The sequence below is a fragment of the Corvus brachyrhynchos genome, unplaced genomic scaffold (genome assembly GCF_000691975.1).
Source record: "Corvus brachyrhynchos isolate BGI_N302 unplaced genomic scaffold, ASM69197v1 scaffold152, whole genome shotgun sequence".
Taxonomy (NCBI): Eukaryota; Metazoa; Chordata; class Aves; order Passeriformes; family Corvidae; genus Corvus; species Corvus brachyrhynchos.
In genome coordinates, this window is record NW_008237447.1 from 3,251,678 (window position 1) to 3,276,295 (window position 24,618).

A 24,618-nucleotide genomic window follows, 5' to 3' on the forward strand; every position below is an offset into this window, starting at 1 on the left:
AGCAGCCCTGGCAGTTCCAATATGGGAGCAAGCGAAAGCGAAAGCAAAAATGCAGCGAGACAGAAAACAGCAGCCACTCGGAGAAAGGAAAAAATCATCGTAGCTAAGGGTTTAGGAATAGTAAAATGGTATCATGTTAAACAAAATTATGGTTTTATAACAAGATGTGACAACCAAGAAGACATATTCGTTCACAGAACTGCTATTAAAAAGAATAACCCTGGAAAATGCATCCCAAGCTTGCGAGATGGAGAGGTGGTGGAGTTCAAAATTGTGCAAGGTAGAAAAGGGTTACAAGCAGCAGAGGTCACTGGGCCTGATGGTGTTTCTGTAAAAGGCAGTAAATATGCTAAAAATCATAGTCATGTTAGACAATATCTCCATTATAAGCCCCTTTCCTAATCCCACCTTTTCCTTTTACCCTATGTCCTATTACCCCCAGTGTATTCCCAATCCATTTTTTCACCCATGGTTTCCCTCACAAAACCCTGCCTTTGCCAATTGTTTCCCCAAAAATCCCTTTCCAATGCTGAGTGGGGGATGAAGAGGAGGAGGGAAGAAATTAACTATTGTTGTTTAGAGTTCCAACAGGTACAAATGGAAGAAACCCTCTCCTGCCTCAGTTTCCCCACAAAGCACGCTCAGAGTGTCCTGTCTCCCTTCTGTCAGCCTTAAGATGTTCCAGAGCATCTGTTTGGACATTTAAAGACTCAGGAGGGTGGCTTGTTTTGTTTTGAAACTGTTCTTGTTATGTTTATCCAGTTGTTTTCAATGCTAAGTTTTAAATCTCTTTTTGTTAAAAATAAATGGGTGAAATGTTGGGGTCCCTTCCCCCCTGCCATGTGGTCCTGGGAGAGGGGCCCTGGGGGGAGACACGGGGTTTCCCTGGCCTCTGGTCAGTCTCATTCCCCACTGGTTGCTTTGTGTTTCCCTGCACGGGCAAGGACCCTCAAGTCCCATGACTGTAAGAGTTCCTCAGGCAGATCCTCAGCCATGCAGCTGGGAAAATAAATATCTCTCTGAAACATCTATCAAGAATTGGTCCATACATATATTTCTTTTCCATGGGCCTCGTTTCTGATACACGTGTTGCAGTTTCCCCGCTGTAACACATATTTAGGTATGTCCTCTTGCACAAAGAATCCCTTACAGATCTGGAATGAGAATCACAGTTAAATTAACTGTATTCAAAAGGCAAAGAATCAAATTAACCAGCTCCATATAAATACCCTCATATCTGTACAGGTAAGTTCAACTTAAAAAAAAAAAATATTAAAAAAGGTTAACCTAAGAGGCTAAAATAACTCTATAATTGATTTAGTATAGAAAAGTTTTAGTTAATTTTGTAACACGTGATCCACAAGGGCTCTCAGCAATAATAGTTTTGCAAATTATTTTTTTTAAATCCACTGAAATGCAAGAAATCAGCAAGTAAATTGATATGTGCCTTAAAGTCATTTTCTAGGTCAGTGAATTGATGTCAGAAATGGCTGACTAGATTCCTTGCTTGGCTGTAAGAATATTTTAGTTGAAGCCTTTTATTTTATAATTTACTGAATTATTATAAAGGTTACTTGGTACCTTAGAAAATGCTGTTTTCTAGAGAAGAGGAAACACCTCTTAATTCTGCACGTGGCTGAGAAAATGTCTGCTCGTATCAAATTTTCAGGATAGAGAAAAATTCTGTTCCTGGTCACACCGACATAACCTCACCTCTTGCATTTTACATAATAAATTGGTAGAGAAGTGCTATTTTCCAGGATTAAATCACACCATTATTTTGTAACGGGCAACAGGCAGGAGTGATAACCTGATATCTTTACAGCCCTGTAAGGCGACTCCCAGATGTGGCGTGACCGTGTAGCAGATAAAAAAAAGGTGAAAAAGGTGCAGTACAGCGGAGGGCTTGGCAGCTGGATGACACAGATCTCTGGAACAGGCTTTAAACTCAGCTGACACATCCACACACGGTTATCACCACAATCACAGCCACACTCACATGCCCAGACTGAAATGAAACTGAGTTCACCAAGATCTGCTGCAATGGGATGGAGGGAGGAAAACAATGCACCCAGAGAGGGTGAGCAGCCCCCTCTTTGAGGAGCGTGGAGTTAGAACCAGCAACGCCCATGGAAGGAACATATGGAGCAGCCAGAGGTCTGCCATTCCCTTTATCACCCCAAAGAATGAAATGTCCCAAAAACTCACAAAAACACTGCCATGCAACTAGGAAATGCAAAGAAAAGGATTTCTCAGCTCAGTCTCTTACTGGATAGCTGTCAGTTTAGCAGCTTTGCAGTTTGTGAGCTCCACAAATGCATGCAATGTTCACGGGCTCCTTGCAGGCTGTTCTAGACAGTGTTAATTGCATTAGTATTGAGTGGTGATGGGTTTGCTCATAAGAAGAAAAAGCAAACAAAGCAAGCAATTAAACAATTAAAATGCCTCAAAGTACACAACAAATTTATTTTTAAAATGTAGGGGCTTACAAAACATAAATTTTCCACTCAGTAAGGAATTAATTACATGGTAGAGGAGGATGTCTGATAAAATTTACGAAACTGATATACTAGCTTCGTTATAGAGATTTTAATATTTTTTTAAACAGTTACAACATATACCCTACACAGGGAAATATATTTCCCCATTAGGGAAATATAAACGTCAAAGACCATATTTGCATATCAGGGGAGGGCAGGAGAAGGGAGGAGACACAATGACTCACATCTGTTGCACAGATTGAGATAACAAGACTTTTTCAAGACAGCAGAATGCATTTCTCAGGTGAAGAAATGGAAGAGCATTACAGTGAATTAATGTGTTTCAAAGTGGAGTGATGGAAGTTAAATGGGAGTTTCTGAACTAAGGAATTTTAAGATAAGTTTTAAAAGTAGATTGCATACAACAGCTCTTGAGTTTAGGTCTCCAGAATGAGCATAATAGTTTTAGTGAAGTTCAATCACAGCCTGTCCTATATTTGAATAAAATAAGTATTTTTTAGTTTTTTTTTCCCACTAGCTGGTCTTTGTTAGTTTTTTAAACCTACAGAGAAGAAAATGCAACATGAATATTTCTATGTCTTGCTGCCTGCTTAATTCAACTAATTTTTTTCTTTCTGTATGCACAAAGCCTCTCATTCTTGGCATTCTTCCACACAACTATCAGAATCCCTGCTTGAAACGCCATAGATGAGAGGAAGGCAAGAGAACTGATCCTGTTCACCAAGTGCCTTTGTTTTGAGTATCAAGATTTCTGTATTCTCAAGAACGTGGCACTTATTTATGAACACTGACAAAGCAAATGAGCAAGTGCTTAGAACACAACTTGTTTTATTAACACTGTTACTGCAAATTTTATACCCACACACGTCTACATGTTTGCTACACAGACTCCTTGGACTGCAGCCATTATAGAGTAACTGGTTTTGTTGTGGAGTAGCTAGCTAAGAGCATAAAGACTTGAAAAATGTTTCATTTGGAAAGGGGAGCTGATGATGTAGTGGGGATTTTCTGTGATGAAGTCAGACAGTTTAAAAAGAGTGCACAAAGTTCTACATCTCTGAGCACAGAGCACATGAAACAGCAGAAAAGGTGACTTTGCCCATGATTCAAATCTCTTCTCAGTCAATACTCAACCCTGAGGCATCTGTCACACTTGGACTCTCTTTTTCTTTTCAGTCTGTAGTTCAGTGCTTAGTGCTTTCTCTTCAGAACAGACAGTGGGAAGTAGCCACTCCTACAAGGGTTCATTTATACTGTTTCTCCATTTCTGGCCTAAAGCAAGCACAGCTATCTCCACACTGTACCCCAATTTACAGTGTAACCATTAGTTTTACTGACCTTCCTGAGTTTCTTTCACAGAAGCACAAGCAAAAAATCATATCAACTAAGTGACTGATGTGAGTTAAATTCTATCACCAGTGTATATCTTCCATATCTCTCCTCTGGGCCAGGCAGTTGTGGAATAGAGAGCACTGTCCTCTGCAACATCATTATACTGCTTTTTTAATCTTAATTTCAATAGTTATGTAGCCCCACTTCGAGAAGGTACAGAAAATCTGTAACAAATTCTTTCCAAACCGTTAGTAAAAACCTAGCTTTCAAGTGCTGTTTTACTCACTTTTAGATGTTGCTCCTTCTGCTCGACTCTGAGAATCAAAGGAACAGAAAGAATGACAGCAGTGAAGACAACTTTTACCATCATGCACTGTATAAAAAGCCTGAGCGAGTTCTCCTGAGCACCATGGAGTTACAGGCTATTACATGCACTTACAAATCTTTCTTATAGCATTTGTTGGACTTTCCACTCTTCAGTTCTTGCAGACTAATATCCACTGATGAAAATGGATTTATCAACACAGTAGTGCCAATACGAGTCCAAAGTCAGAAGTGCAGCTTGCTGTAAAATAACACACGTCTAAACAAATCAGGGGCATAAAAGAAAATTTGATCGTCTCAATTAATTTGATGTATAATTAAATCATGTCTAATTTAGACATCCTCCCGTTTAGAATTTATACTTTCTGCCATGGAAAGCAATTGCCTTGAAGCCTTTTGTCAAGCATGCTTCTCCTGTATGAGAGATTTGGATCAGTATGTCCACCTTCCTCTGTCACTGGCAGCAGAGTCTAGAATATCACTGCTGCTTTCCTCTAGATGCTCATTTCCCTTGCCAAATGCTGCTTCCCTCACCCTGTGTGCTGCTGTACCACTTCAGCTGTCAGGCTGGCCAGACCCTGAACTGAACCTGTGAAATGATTTGGTTTCAGCTGTCCCAGGCTGGATGGCAAAAAGTTGAATCAGTGTAACTCAGGGTACGAGGTCTGGGAAGAACTTCTCTGATACCAGCTTGTAAGAAAGAAAATCATTACTGAACCACACATCTGTGATTTCCTGTGTGCAAGAAATACTTATATGCAAACAGATGCATGGAGCTGAACAACAATGCAGTAGGATTACAAAAGATGAGTCAAAACCCAGCCAGAGTTCTCTTAAACGTTACACTAAACTAACTTACGGGAACAACTTTCAATAACATTTCAAAAAGGAAGTTTACATATTTAAAAGGCCAAGAATAATTGGTTTGCTTTTAGTTAAACATAATTCTGGCTCTGTGTTTTCACAGAAAGAAAATGAGGTAACTGTTATGGTTTCCAAACAAGCCAACATTGCAGTGTTTGTTCCCCTGAAAGACTCTAACATTATTTACACTGCTTCTGGGCAAATATTTCAAAATAATAAATTCACTGTAGCTAGAGCATCTCATTCCCCATGCATGGAAACCTTCTTTTCTAGCAATATATACAGGTTCTTAGAAGATGCCCTCTGTAAAAACAGCTTTTAATGGCTTTGTGTTGGAATAAGAGGGGGAAAAAAACCAAAACTAGACCCTGTTTATGTTTTCAGTAAGAATCATTCTTATACAGTTCTTGTAGACCTGCACTGGCCCATAAAAAGCATTTTTCTTTTTACTCACTTTCCTTTAAACAGGTAGAACAGCTCCATCCAAATATACTATCAAGAAAAAGATAAATCTTTAAAGTAAATGAATCTGCTCCAAGAAAGGATGAAAATAAGGTGAGAAAACCAACCACTAAAATTATTATTTTAGATTTGCATAAATATTTCCAAATTTTTATGCAGTGCCATTTGGGAAAAAATATATAATCCAGCAATTCCAAGACCTAGAGCTTCAATTAAGAAAACAAATGTAACACCAAACAACATGAGACTTGTCACAGAACAGAAAGAGATAAGAACTTTCTTTCCCAGATACAAATGAAAACGTGAAAGAAACAATTGTAGGTTGCAATGCTGCTGCACTCTGATTCTTTTGTTCCAAAATACCCACCAAATGCACTAAGATGCTGCTACAAGAGCAGGAAAAACACAAAAGTCCTATCCCAGTCTATATTTGAGAACTAGCACAGCGATACAGAAAATTCACTTGCTTTTGACTGCTCTAACTACTGATGTTACAAATAGTCTTGCTTCAGGCTTCATATACAGAAGGCCAACATCATGGGGAAGAAAGAAAAGAACCAAAAAAAAAAAAAAATCAACAAAACCAGCAACCCCTCTCACACCCCAAAGCAACATCACATTTGTTTGTGTATGGGAAGCTCTGTTCCGAGAGATTGGAACAAAACGTACGGCAAACCCAGGGCTTGCAGAAAGCCCTCAGAGCCCGTGCAGCGCACTCTGCTCACACACAGCTGACACTGGAAAACGATCCATGTGCTGCCTGGGAGCACATCCCACACCTCACTGTGCAGGAACAGCAGGGCTGTTTGTGCCTCCTCCTGGCTCTGAAGTCAGATGTGGGACCTGGCCTTCAAAAAAACACTGAGCTGAAATGTCTTTAAGTGAAGCTCAAGTGGAGGCGTTGGTGGGCAAGTGTGTTCCTGGTTTTGCTGCCTAGAACAGGCTATGAAAAATTGTTCAATATGAATAAATACCAACATGGGTATTATTGCAAGAAAGAGACTAAATCAAATTTTTTGCTCCAAAATTACAGAAACTGTAGACGTTTAATGAAATAGATCATGACATCTCACAACATCTGTTTCAACACAGTGAGAAGCTGACTACTCCCCCTCACTGCTACAAGCAACATTTGCTAGCTCTGCCAGACAAGAAAGTTAGACAAGAAAGTAAATTTCTCATTTGTTCTCCCTCATATACTTACAGATGACTCAACCAAAAGTATTAAAATAGCAGATGGAGGTAAAAAGTAGAAGGTAGCTTTTCTACTGTGACTGTGCTATTAAAGATGAGATAGAAAACCTATGCCCATTCTCTAGGCAAACACACCCCCAAAAACTCAGAAAAAAGCTTTGCTGGTGTGTGATCACACAGAGATTCGTGACTACAGAAGAAAAGGCAAAAGGATAGTAAAAAACCTAATTCTGCCCCATTCTCCATCTTAAATTTATTGTGTATATGTAGGCTTCATTTAACGTCATTAAAAATAGCCAAGAAACCACATTATGTAAAAAAACCACCAACATTTAAAACACTAAATTGTAAGAGCAGAAAGGAAGGAGGGACTAAAATGATGTTATACCTTGCAGATGACAATACAGAAATGGAGTATGATACAGCAAGAGTCATAATAACTGGTCTACTGGAAAGAAAACCAGAAAAACCAAATGGAACTGCAGACAGAGAGAATATTTTGACCATTCCTTTGGGCAGACTACCTGCAAAGGCTGAAACATGAGGAAACTGGAGAAAAAAAAGCTTATGACAAGAAGTTTGAACAGCGACAAGCAACTTTTAATCAGTCTTTAACATGCCTAGTTTGACATGTATAAAAGGGACCTAGTTTCCCAAGGGCAGATCTTAGTATTTGCTGAAAAAATGAAAACCACTTAGCAATTCTGAAATTTTGTAGTTGAAATAGCTTGGGTGTGAACAAGGCTTTTAAAAACAAAGAATAAAAATAGGTTAAAGTATAGCAATCATTGGGAAAAAAATCCGACCAAACAAATGGAGAACAAGACAGGGAAAATTACATCAAGCAGGAAAAAGGTGAAAGAACAAACTCCATCAGAAAATGCTTAAATGACAAATTGATACATGTCAGAGGAATGCATAAATTCTGACGGATTTCTGTTTAAAACAAACCCCAAAACTTTAGACTCTTTAAAATGCAGAGAGGAACAGTGAGAATTTTCATTTAGAGATGCACAGTTGATCGTTATTTTGATTTGAAATATTGCTGAAAATAGAAACATTATAAAGCTCTTTTTTTTTTTTTTACTTTGAGACCTTACTGAATTTGAAGAATGGAATCATCTCGATGAGTTCCAACACATTCATTTACACATTTATATACAGTCTCTATCTGTATCACAGCATTCAAAGAGGGATTCACAGAACACAGGGTCTGCAATTTCCTCCTACAGGTCACAAGAAATAACAATAAATTCTTTAAGCAGAAGCATAGAATAGACTATACTAAGGTTTCTAAACCAATTTCCATTCTACTTCAAGTTGTGTGTGGAGGGAATTGGCTAATAAAAAGTCTTACACACAAAATCCATTACAAGAAGACTCATTTCCCCAAAAGTGGGTCAGAAACAATTTCAACCTTGTTAATGGGATGGGGAAATGACAACTGTTGAAACAAGCAATGAAAGAAAGAGATTTTAAAGTCTTTGTTTTGCACCCAACCCCTAAGTTGAACAAACAAATTTTAAGGGATCAAAGCTAGCCTATTATGAAGTATAAAACTATCTCTGCTGAGAACCATAAATTATGTATGGAGCAGGCATATTTACCAGTGCTGCTAGTAATGCAGAACATCTCTGAATGAGCACTGACTGCTGAATGCCTCATGTTCTTTTATGATGAATTATGCAGGAAGCTCCAACACAACTATGCTAAGGTGCTGGAGTTCACGTACAGAAGTGCTTGAGAGCCATTGAGCAAGCACACAGGGACACAAAAATATTACCTTTTTCCTTTTTCTCAGGTCCAAAATTTTGTGAAGGGTAATTGCCACTAACACAAAAATAAATATACTCAAAAAGTCAGATACAGTTATTGTCTTCTCCCCCTCTTTCCATTCTTTTTTTTTCTTCTCACCTACCTCCCCTCACTACATCTCCCTTCTTTGAGTGATGCAGCTACATAAAGCTTTGAATTACTGATTGCAGTGATGCACTAAATTCCATGAACACAAAAAGGCATTTGAAAATTCAAAATCCAGCATGGTATGTTAATTTGAATTATTTCTCCACCATGAACAATTCATTTTCAAAAAATAAGCTTTTGCTTCTTTCAAAATAACAATGGTTTGAGAACAGGCTCATTTATAGTAAAGACTCCAAAGAATCTGAAATCGTAGTAAGTGTGGGGAATGTCTACATGGCCCAATGAGGCACAATGCATCAGCTCTTCCCTGCTCTGAGGCAGTGAGATCCAGAAGCCATCTGCTCCACTTCTATCCATGTGCCTAGACTGCTTTGATGCACAGCTATGCCCTAGCTGTACTATTTCAGATTCAACACCTATGTTAGCATCTCTCTCTGGTTATCTCACTGAACTCCACAAACTGGTGTGAGAGCAGAGATTTTTAGTAGGCACAGTCAAAACCAAGTGCAAGTTTTCCCATCCAAATTGGAAGCACATAAGGAGACAGCAGTCTGTCATCTGGCTCGTTCCAGAAGATTGGGAAACCAATCTGAAACCCCCCCACACAGAGCCATTGAGAGCCTGTTTGGTTACCTGATACATGTGTGGACTCATGGTTGTGAGCAGTTCATTATTTCCTAAAACAGAGGGATGAAAGTCTGTAGGCAAGCTCTCAGATTCAGCTAAAAATATGGTGAAATACACTTGATATTCAGCTTGCTTTAATATGGTACATCAGGAAAATACAAAGTGCAATTTTCCCCCAAATACTCGAAAACGTTTCTGATTCCAACTAAAATATAGAATCATACCACTGAACGTTTTGGGCTGGAAGGGACCTTCAAGATTATCTGGTTCCAACAACCCTGCCATGGGCAGGGACACCTTCCACTAGACCAGGTTGCTCAAAGCCCCATCCAACCTGGCCTTGAACACTTCCAGGGATGGGGCATCCACAGCTTCTCCCTGACAATAAAGAATTTCCTCCTAACATCTAATCTAAAACTACCCTCTTTCGGATTAAAGCCTAACTGGTCTTCTCCTTTTTTTTTAAAAGGAGGGTTATATTTTCTTTTTTTGCAGTCAGTGGGAACTTCACCACCCTGCCACGACTTCTAAAATACAATGACTTAGGCACTTCATCTGTCAGTACCCTTAGGACCCATGGATATATGAAAGTATTTTTCAGTCCTTGTGCTATTTGTGTTATCCAAAACCTTTTCTATTTATTTACACTTCTATAGAAGTAAAAGTATATAATTTTCACCTTCTTTTAAAACTGAATACACTGGTTTAACACAGTGCATTTTTTCCAACTTCTCATTTAAAGCAGGTGGTTGAATTTTCAAATCTTCAGGGAAAAATATCCATCTTGGGCTGAATCTTTATCTGTCTCAATTCAGGAGAGAGGATTCATTTTTTTTCTCTTTAAGAAAGTTATAAACCTCATCTTGAAGCCTTTGAAGATGAAATGTATTTTCCCTATGCTCCTAACTTCAGCAATGGCCTAGAGACTTAACAGGAAAGTAGGTCATTAGAGTCCCAGATACTTTCTTTGACACAGCTAAATGACATTTCTCCTGGAATCCAAATGTCATTTTTGCCCTTTATTCTTAGAAAAATAGATGTCAATCCCCACTAGAAAACACCGTGATCATTACTTTTTGATAGAAAATTTAAATCAATGAAAAATAAAATAAGTTGGAGGTACTGCTTCTCTTCAGCTTCTGTTTCATATCAATTTCCTAGGCTTCCTGGGCTGCCCAAGTCTCTCTCAGCTGCTGTTCAAGATTGAATCTAAAGGTATCGAAGGCAGCATCTGTGCATTTTGGAGGCTCACAGAGTTCAGGATCCAAAAAAATTCTGCTTAGTTTCACACTGATTTAGAGAAAAAGCAAACCTATTTTAGTGAACTTTCACGGTACAATCTGACTTCACACTGTAACACATCCAACAGCCATACAAAGCCTAATGACTACATTACCATACTGTAGATAAGGGAACAGCAACGGCTGAAACACAAAGCTCAACAAGTTTAACTCTAAATGGCTAAATTCAATCACAAGCCACTAGTTGAGAAGCCTTGTCTGTCCTTTACCTGGCATCCTCTTGGCGCCAGCCCACATCTCTCCTTCAGCACAGCAGTTCCTCCTCTAAGAATCCCCACTTCTCCCACACACATCTTAAGCACAGCTGCGAAACGTTTCAGATTGACTGGTGTTTTGTGTTTTTCTATTATGCTCCCCCAGGATACACAATTTACATCTAATAGAAGCTCACATCACACACTCAAGGAAACAAAGCAGAGAGAAACAGAGAAATAGTGTGTTTGTAAAATAATTTGCCATGAACAGCCCAGCAAGTTCCATGACAGAGACCTCTTTAGACACAAGGCTTAAACACTTGAATGACACAAGTAATAGAGCACTGAAAGTGAAAAAAAAGCCTACCAAAACTCCTTGGCCAGTGGGAGGCCAGGGGATGGCTTACCAGAAAAAAATTCTGAAATTCAAATCACTATGGAAGCTGGAAGATCTGGGCACTAGAAATACGGTTTAGTTTACCTGATATGTAAAATTTCTGTAAATACTCAATTAAAAATGCTTTCCCATTTAATTCAGTGCCATCTTCCTCCTTTCAGGATTTCCTTCCTGCCATCATCCTTCACAGAGGTCTCAAGTATATCACACTCTTGTTTCACCTTCTTTTCTGTAACAAGGTTTGACAAGAATCCAGGGAAAGGGTTAGGACAACCCTGTCTCACGAAAAAACCAGAACATACGGACTCTGTTTTCTTAGGAAGTAACTTGAGATATTAGAGAAGAAACAACCAACAGGTAAAATTCTAAGACATTAAAAGGCCTCTTTTCTGCCCCAAGCATGGAGAAGGCATCTTAAAGCCAATCTAATCAGGAGAAACCCTATGTCAAGATCATAACAGACTCCTTTATTGCCAATGAGGGAGGCAGATAGACTCTGTTACATTTATATTGTAACTCAACACTCTATTATGCTTTATACTTTTGCAACTTCTGTTCCACAGTTCAAAAACTTACATTTTCAAGTCAATACACCCTTTTGGCCATAATCTTGCACCCTGACAAGCCAAGTAAATGACCTGACATAGAAAGTGTTAATCTCTGCTGGTCACTGGAACAGGTGTTGAGCTCCCCACAACACTACACCAAGCTGCTGACAGAGTAACAAGTTGTGCCTCTACAGGAGCAGCAAGTCTGGTACTGAGTGTTGCTGCACATATTCAAAGAGGGTAAAAAAAAAAAAAAAAAAAAAAAAAAAATCATTCCCTGGATTTCATGGATCACTGTGAGAACAGGGAGCATTCCCGAGTGTCAAGAATTCCCAAGGGAAAGCTTTTATAATGTAAAATAATGCTGTGAATGCCTGGGGGGAAAAAAAGAAAAAAAAAAAAAAAAGAGAAAAATATATAATAATTTTTAAGTACATCGATAAGGTACTGATAAGGTAGAGAGTGTGACCAACAAGCAAACAAAGGAATTATGGAATAGGATTTACAGTATCTGCAGCAGATTGGAATGCTATGGAAGATAGACATAAGGCACTTCAGGAATTAAATGTAAAATGTTGCAAAACCCAGGAAATGTCCAATAAAGGCTTTTAAGGATACACAGCTAGGACCAATACAATTCTGCTCGTACACAGCACAGTTATTGTATGTACTTAGGATACAGATGAAGTACCTACATGACTACAAAGTTAATGAAAAAATGACCAGCAGAAAATCATGGTAAGAAAAATGCAAAAACTCACTTATCAGGAAATTATTATCTATATAGTATAGGTATAATTTATGAGAGATTAGAAATAATTAATTTTTTTTTGTATCACACTGCTTGCCTTTTAACCACCACTAAACAGCATTACACTTGCTAAATATCAGTGTCTTGACTAAAAAACCCCAGTTAACAAATCCACCACCAAGTCACCTTGTGTAGATTGGAGAGGATAAGTGAATTTGTTCCCTGGAAATGACCAGGAAGAGGTGAAATATAAAAGTATCATTCATACCGAAGAGGGCTGATACATCTCACAGAAAGTGCTGGACAACCTTTAGGACTGCAGTAATAGAAATGAGAAAAAATCCCCATGCACTTGGGGATTAAAAATTGAAACTTCAGCTATACCCTAGAATCTCATTAGCTGAGAACAACTGAGCAGGAAGAAGACACATTTTCTAATTTATCACTGGATGAGTATGAATGACCAATATGAAGCAGCTTCAAAGGAAGCAGTTATAAGACAGCTGAAGTATTTCTGGTAGATGTAGGAAGGCTGGATAGAAAAGACGGGGTGAATCCCAGGTAAAACACTGCAGACTATTCAGCTCACTTCAATCAACAGCAGCCAATTCACACCATGACACACTGGAAAATATCATCCTGGAAGGAGAAGAGACTGAAAAATATCTGTCTGTCTACCAAAATGAAGACTGGGAGAAGAAATGATAGTTATGTGTATTACTCACAGAGGGAAAAAAATTACATGGGAGAAGATGTTTATAATTAAAGATAATCTTGACAAAAGAAAAACGTTATGTGAATATGCTGCTTCTGGAAATTAGAAGAGTACACCTGCCAATTGTAAGGAAAGGGTTCAGAATTTCCCTAATGAAATAACCAGCTGAGGAGGAAGACAAACCAAAACCAAATCAACAAACCAAAACTAAACAAAAACCAACAAATCCACAAAAAACCTAAAGTCCACAGCCTTTCAGAAGAATGAAGACATGGAGGAAATATGTGATACCTATAGAGACTGGTCTTGATGATCAAGAATACCTCTTACAGCTGTTCATGTTCCTGAATACCATGCACAATTTGCTTTTTAAAAACAGCCAAAGGGCTTGAATACTGTACCTCAAGAATTCAACCACATTCACGTATTTTGCAAAACATGTTAACATCTTTCAGGTAAGACTGACAGCTTTACAGCCAAAATCTCTGATATGACATCTCATTTTGAGGAATTGTCATGGGAAATAATGCTTAATTCTTCACAGAAGCACTAAAGAAAGTAGAATTTATTTTTAAAACTGTAAAGTTATTAAAATAGTTGTCACTAACCTACACAAATGACTGGATACATTTTGGAAGATATTTAGATCAGATCAAGATGGCAGCTGAACACAGGAGAACTATTTACAAGAGAGCATGTAGTGACAGAACAAGGGGGAATGGCTTCAAATTGAAAGAGAGTAGGTTTAGATCATTTATTAGGGAGAAATACTTTACTGTGAAGACTACCTTGGAAGCACATTTCTCTGACACTAGACCTTGCTAGTGTCCCAAACCCCAGAAACTTATCTCAACAGAGCTCCAAGGCCCACTTCTTCTCCTGGGCTTTTGAAGACAGAAAAAGCCAAAGATCAAGGGAATTCTATCATGTCTGCTCTGGAAAAGCATTTTTACTAGTCTACTTTCTGGGGAATATTTATTGTTGGAGTGGGATGGGTAGTCCCTTATGATAATAATGACAAAAATTAAATTCTGTAAGAGAAGCCCAACCACGGGAAGGAATCCCATTCATTCTATTCATTTCTGTACATAACATTATCTGAAAAGAATGTTGAATTATTATCTCATTAGTTTTATACACTTGTAAATTCCTAAAATGCAAATGGACATTAATGCAGGGATTGATATTCTCCATTTCTGAGCTGCTACTTGGGAAGCATCAGCTGACACACTTTACATTCCGGGAAATCTATGATGAATAAACACAATAAATACTACTCCCCAAAACAAATGAAAACAGCTGCTTCTGAAGGAAATTAAGTAATGAAACAAAGGGATTTCCAGTGACAGACATTTTTAATGAAAAGGGAAACTACACAAAAAGCAAAAAAATTCTACCTTGAAAAACTTACAGTTATGTAGAATTGCTTCTACATCCAACTGAAATAAATCCTTTTTCTCCTGACACACCCACCCATAGCACATATAATGTATGCATATAGAAATAAGAATAACTACTAGAAAAAACACACAAAGAGGAAAGTCACCCCTCCCAAAAGGAAAAAAAAAGGCTGCAGTATTCTCAGGAGCAGTTAACAAAAGAAGAGCGAGGCTGTGGGAAACCAGTTGGATGCATTCTATGTGCACAGATACTTACCTAAATCAGGAGTTTATAGTCTTACCTTTGCTTGCACCATTTAAACCAGCACAATGAGGAAAGCCAAAGTTTGGCAAACTGACAGTAACTTCTGTAAGACATATGGGGACCTGCAAAACCTGGGAAGAACATCCACTGCTGGCTGCTCCAAAGGCTGACTGCACTATTCCTTTCCACTGCCCTCTTTCCAGTGTTTCTCTCCCTCCTGACAGCTACCCTCTATTTTATTTTGAACTCCTTAATTCCCTTGCTCATTTCCCTTTGAAGGATTTTTGTCAAATTACAGTATTTTAAAGATTTTTATCATATTCTTTAAGCTTAGAAGACTGTCAAGTTGGAATCATGACTTTTAGCTAGTAGGTCTCTAGGGAGCCCACGAACAGAACGCTGAAACAACAAAAGAAAAGATCCAACATTTACAGTGTTTTGGGTGTTTTTTTAATTACTAAATCTTGCTAATCTATCAGCTAATCTATTTTGCTTTGAGATCTGATTTCATAGAATCATAGATTTATAGAATGAGGACCCTAAAAAAGAAAACCTGAGATTTTTTCTTTCCTGGGATGCTGATACTGACATACTTTGAGTTGCATCAATCTGTGAAGAACAGGAACACACTTGTTCATCTGTTTAGCTTTCTGGGAGCCAGCAACAGCTTCCAAAACATAAATGGCAGGGGTTCTTTCTGAAATTTGCAATAATTTGCAACACTCCAAACAGAGCTTTGGTTCTTATGCATGAGCTGAGAAGCTGCATAAAGACATGATGTTGCTAGCGAGTTTTTATAAGAGATGAACTTCACTTTATCAGCTTAACGGAAAAGGAGTTGGGTGTTCTGCACTTGGGTGAGTAGTGATTGAGGATGTTAATTCAGAATCAACAACTTAAGGTGCACGGTAGACAAATACTGAGTATTTCTCTCTCCATCTCTAATGACCCACCAGACCTTGTGGTCAACAGATCAACGTGAATCATCCCATGACCATCTCTAATCACACCAGATTTTTTGAAATAGTAGTGTATGAACAGCACAGGAACAAAAATCCCTCCAAAGCACTCTGCTCAAGTGTTTTCCACTACCTTTTCTTTATATGCAGCCCATAATTAAAATGTGAGGAAGATCTGAAGTTATTAGCCCTTGAAAGAATCCCAGAGGAATGCTGAGCATAATGCTTATTTAACAAAGAACTAGAGATACTTATGAAACTATAATAGCACACATGAGAAAGTCTTAGCTAATTTAGGCCTATATGCCTGAACCAAGGAACCAAGTTAGAATTAATATAAAACCACAAATGGTAGCAGTGATGGTGAATCCTCAGCCATTTAAACACTGTGTGTTTCACTGACCACTAAAGTAAAATAAATTCTCTGAAAATCTGATCTCATACAGAGATTTAAGGAATCTTGAGATCTGACTTAATGTGGAGAATCAGTATAAGTCCTCTGGTTTTCAAAAGAGCATTTGAGGAAAAAAAAAAAATCCTTATATTTAAAACACTTTTTCCACTTCCTTTGGTTATAAAAGCACACTGGAACAAAATCAAGCCTGAAAGCCTGAAAGAAAAGCCTGTATTTTCAAAAGTGTCTATAACTATCCACAGAAAAATAAAAATCAGTGACCATGGGTTTAACCTGTACACCAACTGTTATCTTTTCTCTTGTATTTAAGTATTATCATCAAATCCCTTTTCTCTATAAGAAAAAAAAAAACCCCAAACTTCTATAGAAGTTGAGAAATTAGATATTTGGGACAAAGAAGTTGACAACCTGCCTCAGAGCAGCAGCTCCAACCAACTGCCAGATATTAGGCACTCATGCCCAACAATTCCACAGGACATATAAAATATGATGAACACATCCTGGGAACTCACTATATCCTTTTGATTGTGCCTAAATCAACCGTCTAGACTCTGAAGCAAAGTGTTTTGTCTGACTGGAACCTGACAAATTACTTAACTGAGCCAGCACACAGCAATATGTGTCTGAAATGCAATGCAATGCCTTTGGAAATTCTTTGCAGATAGTCATAAGGGCTCAATGCTCAAAACCATGACCAGATTTACAGCAGTACATCCATTCAAATAGCAAATAAAGCAACCACATTTCCAGCAGAGTTCTATTCAAGTATGGCAAGCTCTCCTAATACACTGCTTTTGACAATCTCACATGCTTAACATCCATACGAGCGCAGACAAACTGGGGGAAAAAAAAGAAAAAAAACAATCAGAATTCATATTAACCATCGTGGAGGGAAGAGTAGCCTATCTGGAAGTTGGGGAATAAGAACTGACAAAATGCTTTAGTCAATGATAACCAGGTCAACCTCAGAATAGAACATCCTCCTTGGAGTTCCTCTCCAACAGCTGTGCTGCACTTCCCAAGCGTGAAAACAAACACTGTCCTTATTCCATCCCAAATTCTTCTGTACTGGCTAAAAAACCATTTAGTCAATGAATGACTGACATGTTCGCTCAGTCTAGATGCCTCTCAAATAAAAAGCACATGTTGACAGCAACAGCCTGACCCTACAGATCTCATTTCAGGGGGGCTTCATGCTTTCCTTTGCTATTTCTGGGCTGTTAGAGCAGCTCTATTCCATAATGACTTGCAACTTTAGTGAGTGTGTTATACTATCACAACTGTTAATAGTGGGTTTTTTGCATCTGTTCTGGAAAATATAATAAAATACATTTAAAATAGGCTCGTCAAACTGCTACTTCCAGTGCTGCTATCTAAAAAAGTAAAAGCTGATTCATGTTTTCTGTATCCTAGCAGGACTTGGGACCTTGAATGGCAAAAGGATTGTGGTGGGAACTACAATGGTGAGCGTTTGGACTGTGTACACACAACATTGTGCAAAAATCTCAGCTCCCTCAATACTTAAAAGATCTTACAGATGCTAGGGCCACATTTTTCCCAAGTATAATTACAAAGGGTAAAGGCCAGCCAGCAACTTCGTTAAGAACTATTATTATCATTACAATTCCAGCTTTTCCCCTCTGAGGATCAGCTGGAGTTTGTAAGGAAAAAAAAAAAAAAAAAAGGACAGTAACATATTTTGTGAATCTTCTAAAAAACTCTAGAACTCAGGCAGCTGCTTTGTCTCCCAAATCTCTTTGGACAAATGGCATAAATATGATATACTTAAACATATATGCATGATTTTTTGACAGTCTAACATACTTATAATGTTTTATGTTATCTAATGGAAAACTAAACTGTGAAATAATCTAGTATTTTGATCTAATGCAAACTTTGTCATTTAAGAGGATATTAAAAAATTCAACAAAACCCAACACAATTTTAGATTTAAACCTTCACAGTCCTTCTGCACTCTTAACATGATCACTTTCAAAACCTTTTCACTTCCATAACTTTGGTTTTGGTTTTTTTTTTTTTTGTTTCTCTGTGGACCGTCTTCACAGACAAGCATGAAATTTTGTTCTACACCACCATTTTCTTCCTCATCAGAAATGCTGAATATGAGGAAACTCTGACCCTTAACGTCCACAAGAAATCATGGAGGAAAACTAAAATCCGCATGTTTCACCCTCACAAGTTTAACCAGTGGACAGGATTTAATCCTTGGAGAAATGCACTGGACCTCGGGCTTTATACACTGGAAGCAGTGAGTAAACTACAGGGGAAGAAATACCAAAGAGACATTAAAGGAATGGTTATTAAGCTTAGACTGGCTTTGTTGTTCTCTCTGAAAGAACAATCGCTTATAAATACTAAAGGTGCTTTTAATACCTTAAAGCAACATATGAAAATTCTACCTTTAGAAGTTGAAACTGTATTTTGAATAACATCATAAGATTTTACAAAGAGCTCCTCTACTTCAATAGCACTAGAACAGCTGAAATATTTCAATTGGGCTTCAGATCCCTCTATGCTACTACAACAGTCTTGGCAAGCTTTCTAAAATGACCTTGTAGTAAAGGTGGAATATGACAGGTTTTTATTTCTACATGTCTCAGGGGTGAATGCTTATAACCATAAATAAATGTTCTTCCAAACCACTGATTTATGGAGTTTCCCTAGGCTCTATATTGGATTCACACTTTCAACATCTATACACTTCCACCTGTTCACAATTTTTGCCATAATATGTTGCAGAGTGTCATTTTTGCAGATGACACCCTGAGTTATCTATTCCTCAATAAAAAAAGAAAAAAACAACAGCAAAGCTAATGCCTGACTGATGTCAATAACTGAATAGCTGAGAACTGTGTGAATATAATGCAAATAAGATAAATAATAGTGTTTGGGTCTCCTTGGTGTACATTTATTTCATCCTTCTCCTTACATGGACAGCTGCTGTGTTACTGACTTGATTCTATGATAATTTTCTGAATGAGAAATATGCTTGGCTAATTACATATACTGAAGAAAGGACTTAAACTGGTAGGTTTAGACCCTGTAGGTCTTTCAATTTTGTTGACAAGTTCTGGCTAACACAATTTCTCCTAGTTTGTATGGTTTTCAGTCAAAACTATAGAATGAATGAAACCTATTCTTTACCTATATATTTACAAATACACTTATGTAGAACATGCACAATAAACTTTATCACATGCTGCAATAAAATCAAAGGGATGGCTGGGTAGAACACGACCAATGAAGAAGATCTGGTGAAGCCTTGAGGAAAAAAAACCTGATTCCCAATGAAAAGATAACATGAGCAATTGCACAGCTATCCAGGCAATAACAGAGTATATTGGTACAACATTTCTTCACACAATCCCTCCTGACTTAAGCTTCAAATAAGCTGATACCAATTTCATTGACATAATGAGAACAAACAAAATAAATCAAGTGAATAAAGTCCAGAGTGATCTTTGCCTCCTGGATAAGATGTTTTTAGACAGTGCATCAACTGCTATGATGATTTATATTACACACTGAGATGTATGCCTTAAGTAGCATTGTTAAAGCTAAATTTAATCTTTTGTTTCTGAAGAAGCAGCAGTCTCCTCCTTTAAAAGTAAGGCAGAAACAATATACCTCTGCATTTGTAGAAGAAATGACTGAAAGAAAAAATTGTTTTTCCATGGTACTCAAAAATAAACAGATTTTCGTTGGGATACAGATGCAGTACAAGAAAAAGAAGCAACTCAAAAATCCCCTGGATATCCAATAGGCTACAAAAAATAGTCCTGTTATATCCAGCTTGTGAGGCAAGTAAGATAGAGTTCAAGGCACTCACAGTACTTAAAACGGTAATGCTAAAATAGAAAGAGAGTTTGAAGGTATCTCCCATCAAAAGGTCATCCCCTAGAACCACCAGAATTACAGCTTTTATGACAGTTTTTGAGAGAGAATAGAGCATTGTGTGGGTACTACAGCAGTATTTTGCTATGAGAAGCAGTGGCACTATGATACAAATGGTATTTCCCCTATGAAAAAAATTACAAATAGAGCTTCATCCTCAGCTAAAATGAAAGAAGCATGGCAGAAATTGCTACCAATCCAACACATTTTTATACTGATTGGATAGCAGGAATCCTGCAATATTAAAGAAGTCACATCTTCCCCTCTGCAAAAAGTCTCCTCTTGGGGACTTAGGAATCTTCTTGGAAATGTTACCATTTCTAATCTGTGGGCCACAGGAGTCTTATGAACAGGAAGGAATGTTGTACTTCTCAACCAGCAGATGATAACATCTGGAGGGCTTGCTTTCCCCTCCTGCAATAGACATTGGCCTTTATATTTTTTTCTTTATAAGAAGTTGCCATTGTCATCCTCAGTATTCCCAACAGAAGAAAAAAAAGTAAAAACAACAAAAAGTGCCATCAAACAAACAAAAAACCAACAAACCCCACAACCAAATTTATCATAAATTCCAATTTACACTTTGTAGGGTTAAAAGCCAATTGCCTAACTACAGGAGGTTTGGGACAGCTCTGGCAACAACTTTTTCATAGCAGATGACACAATGCGTATCAAAGTGAAAATGAGGAGCACAGAACTCCATTCCTCAACTAACTACATTTGAATGAAGACGCTTGGCCCTCTCTTCTACTTGCTGGCTGAAAATTGCCATGTCCTTAGCAGATCTGGTAAGACCACTGAGTCTGGAAACAATGTTAACTGCTGCCAGAAGATAGCTGCAACAATATTGTCCCAAAATTGTCCCAATAGCCCTTCTTAAGAGGTCATGTAGTCCTCAATGTGGTGCCCTGCTAGAGGAAATGTTCATTTACAGAGATCAAGTTAAAGAAATCTCAGCTTGTGCATTAAGAAATGGTCCTTAAAATATACATGCACTGAAAAAAAACCCCAATAGTCTGAGATTTTCAGATGGCATCTTCAGTTTCTGCTCTATCAAATTAACTGCCATAAATGACCATTTTCATGTTCCATTTTCCCCCTACCCTTTTAAATCCTTCTGAACCAGACTTCTTGGAAATGTCCCAAGTATTCTCTCCATGAGTATTCTGTGGCAGCATCTGCCCAAGGTAGTCCAAAGGAAGATCTGCCCTTCTATGCAAAACCCAAGTATTTGCCCTCTCCGGAGACCACAAAAAACTTCATGCAGCATCTTCTTGGCAATCAAAAGTCTAAACAAGAAAACAATGGTAAAATCAAGCAACCCTAGTGCAAATCTATCCTGGAGCTATGAAATCCTTGAGATACTTCAATTTGACTGGAAGGCTCTGAGCAAACAGATTTAAGCGGGTTTTACTTTCGCGGTAGCTCAGTCCAAATGACCTGCCAACCAGATGACCTTTCAACCTAAATTGATTCTAAGTGCCACAAAGCAAGGATAAAGTAGAGAGTTCAACAGCTGCTTTACAGCACTTAATACAAGCAGTCTTCAACAAAGCCTGAGAAAATACTTTAGGAAATGGCATTGAATGCAATGTTTGAAAGGCTCTGGTGTTCAGCTTACAGTCAATCCCGCGAGGAGGAGGAGGGAAGTGGAGACCAGCAGGAGTTTCCTCATGCTAACAATGCACAAACAAAAGACAGGTGATCCCACAGAATATCACTTAATAATGGGCTCTGGAACTCTCAGATCTTAGGGCAGGTGTGAGGTGAACTGTGCCTTGCTGAAAATGGCAGCACAAATTCCAAACTTTCAGAAAGAAAAGATGAAGATCCATACATAAGAGCAAAGACATAAACCAGTGCTGGATTGCATATTATAAGTGCCAAATGAGACACTCCACCTGAGAATTCTCAGTGGTGAATTGATGTTTTCAGTGCCATCTTAGAGAACTGTTTGCCAGTTAAGTGTCAGACTTGAAAAGGAGGAACAGACCTTTCTCTACTGCTTCGACAGAGCAATGAGAAAAGCAGTAAGGTATCATCTACTTCATGTCTTCCACCACAGGAGATTTTAAAAGAGGTCCTATGCTTTTGGTAAAAGACAGAACTATTACAGGGCTGAATTCCTTGTGGATATTGGGTACTTTCATCACTGGGCTGTTCAGCTCCAAAGGAAAAGCTGAGGACTCCTTGAAGGCACTGTGCAGCTGAGCAAGATATCTCCAAAGATAACACAGATCACAGTGTCAAACCAAGCTCAACATATATAATTTCAGCTGTGCATCCAATATGCATGTGCACTTCTGAAATAAGGGGGTGTTAACGCTCACAGATGAGTGGGGCCCACGAGTAATTCTGACTCATCCTACAATTCCTGTGCCTCCAGGGCAGTTTCTGTTTGAATGGCAATATATGGGCATATCAAGTAATCACTGAATACTGATGAGATTTTGTTTATTGGTGCTGAAAAGTCACTTCTGTGGACGTATTTTGGTTTGGGCATTTTTCATTCATTATGAAGGTCTTAAAGTCTTGACCGCTGTTACACAGCATCACAGCTGAATACATTACAGTACAGAAAGGAGTAAAGCAAATTTCAAAGCATGCATAGGCAAATGCACGAATTTGACTTTATTCACTCCCCTCATTCATGTCACCCAATGCATGCAAAGTTTCTGAGAAAAAGATCTTACAAAAAGCCATGCAAGGGTTTAAAAAAAAAAAAAAATACAAACCTGAGCTGTATTTTAATTTTTGGTTTAACTATTCTAATACATAAACACCCTAAATTGGCTGTGTTTTCTTTGATTATTATTGCTGTTCTACAACCTCAAGCTAAGCAATGTAAAGAAATTAACTTTGCAAACATTGTGAATCGTAACTTCCAAAATATGTGTAAACCAGCACAGATTTTTTGCCTTAAAATCTGATGTTTATCAGACAACTCCAATTTACCTATCAGAAATAGTACAAAAATGGTATTAAAATACATATTTTCATTATTTTCTATGAAAATATACACTCACGCATATAAATGCATGTGTATATATAAACACATATGCATCGATTTATGTGTATCTGAAAGTCAAAACGCACCCCTCAGGTTACATTTGCTACATCACTGCTTCGTTGAAATTCAGGAAATGGTTTACAGCTCTGCTGACCTTACATGATTAGTTCTGAAAGGTTTACTTCTTTGTCACACTGATTTGTGGCAATCACCTTGCTGCTCTGAAGTCATAAATCTCTGCAGATATCATAGTATGCCTTTCTATATCTTGGTATGCTATCAGGAACAGCGATGATCATTTATACTAGTGTGAAAAGACAGGGAATGCTTAGGAGACACTTAGGAGTTCATTGTTCTCTGTTCAGATATTTATGACTATGACTAGAGATAAAAAATATAAATTACATTTACATATTTATGAGCATTTTCATGCAATATCTTCATTTTGATTAAAATGCCATCAATATCCCTACATTACTATAATGCAAGCCTAGAAATCTAACTAGAATGCACTTAGTTTTATCTTTTTCCTAAAAACTTCCCAAATTAAAGCAATTAACAAAGTACATCATGAGCAGTGCTGATTGATAAACAACGTACTCAGATGCAATAAAAAAAAAAATTGTAAAGAACTAATCTATCGTATCATAGGACCTAAAGATATTTTTCTTTGTTTGGAGAAGCAGAAACAACCTTGGGAGAAAATGCGTGGGCTGCAGAACCATGCAATGCAAATTGAAGAGTGCAGGCAGAAACTCACCTCTAGCTTTGTTCTTTGTAGCAGCCACTGGAAGCAAGGAAAAGATTGCACAAGAAGAAGAGAACAAAGATAGATTAGACAGAAGTTTGAGCAAGTAAGAACACAGAGAAACTTCATCACTATCGATTCAAAGCTAACAAACACAGTTTCTAAGATTATTTGACCTGTTTACTGGAGACAATGCTGTGCTGTGAGAGAGTTCAGATCTATGATTCTGTCAGAAACCATGTGTTGAGAAGTTAGAAAATACACCAGAGTACACACTCAAAAAATCATGGTGAGGAGTGCAGAAAAACCATGGATCATTAGTCACAAGTAGGTGAGAACATACGCACACACATTAGTGAATTCTAAAACTTAAAGCACAATTTGCTTTGCCAAAAGTACATTCTGAAGTACCTAAATCTTATGTCATCCCTTGCTCCTATTTCTTGAAACACCATTCTTCTGTGAAGCTGATGCTAACAGACATTGGTTAATTTGCAGATACCCCAATGGTTTATAATCTCCTATATGATCATTGTTTTTCTTCACTGAAGCCTATATCCTCATATTGTTCTTACACCCTAATGGAGCATGAAAACCAAAAGGAATACATGGTATTTTAACCAACAGTGACCAGTGTTCAAACTCAGAGAAGCAGGGACAGACACTACACCCATCCTTGAGTATCCTGAATTCATAGAGCCTCATGCTGATAGATCTTCATGCCCAACAGGGTAACAAAAACAAAGACCGGAGCTTAAAATGTTTCACTAACAACCATTCTAACACCAAAATAA

At 37.9% G+C, this 24,618-nt stretch overlaps 1 protein-coding gene across 1 annotated transcript in view; it reads right to left on the bottom strand.

Moving 5' to 3' along the window:
- The window catches only part of CADM2 (cell adhesion molecule 2), a 212,297-nt gene extending 188,018 nt beyond the window's left edge, over positions 1-24,279 (bottom strand). Inside the window, exons 1-2 of the mRNA XM_017731426.1 lie at positions 24,236-24,279; positions 23,837-23,955 (exon numbers count right to left, since the gene is read on the bottom strand). Coding sequence (XP_017586915.1) covers positions 23,837-23,955; positions 24,236-24,279 — 163 coding nt within the window. The remainder of the gene's footprint in view (positions 1-23,836; positions 23,956-24,235) is intronic.
- Positions 24,280-24,618: the final 339 nt, after the last annotated feature.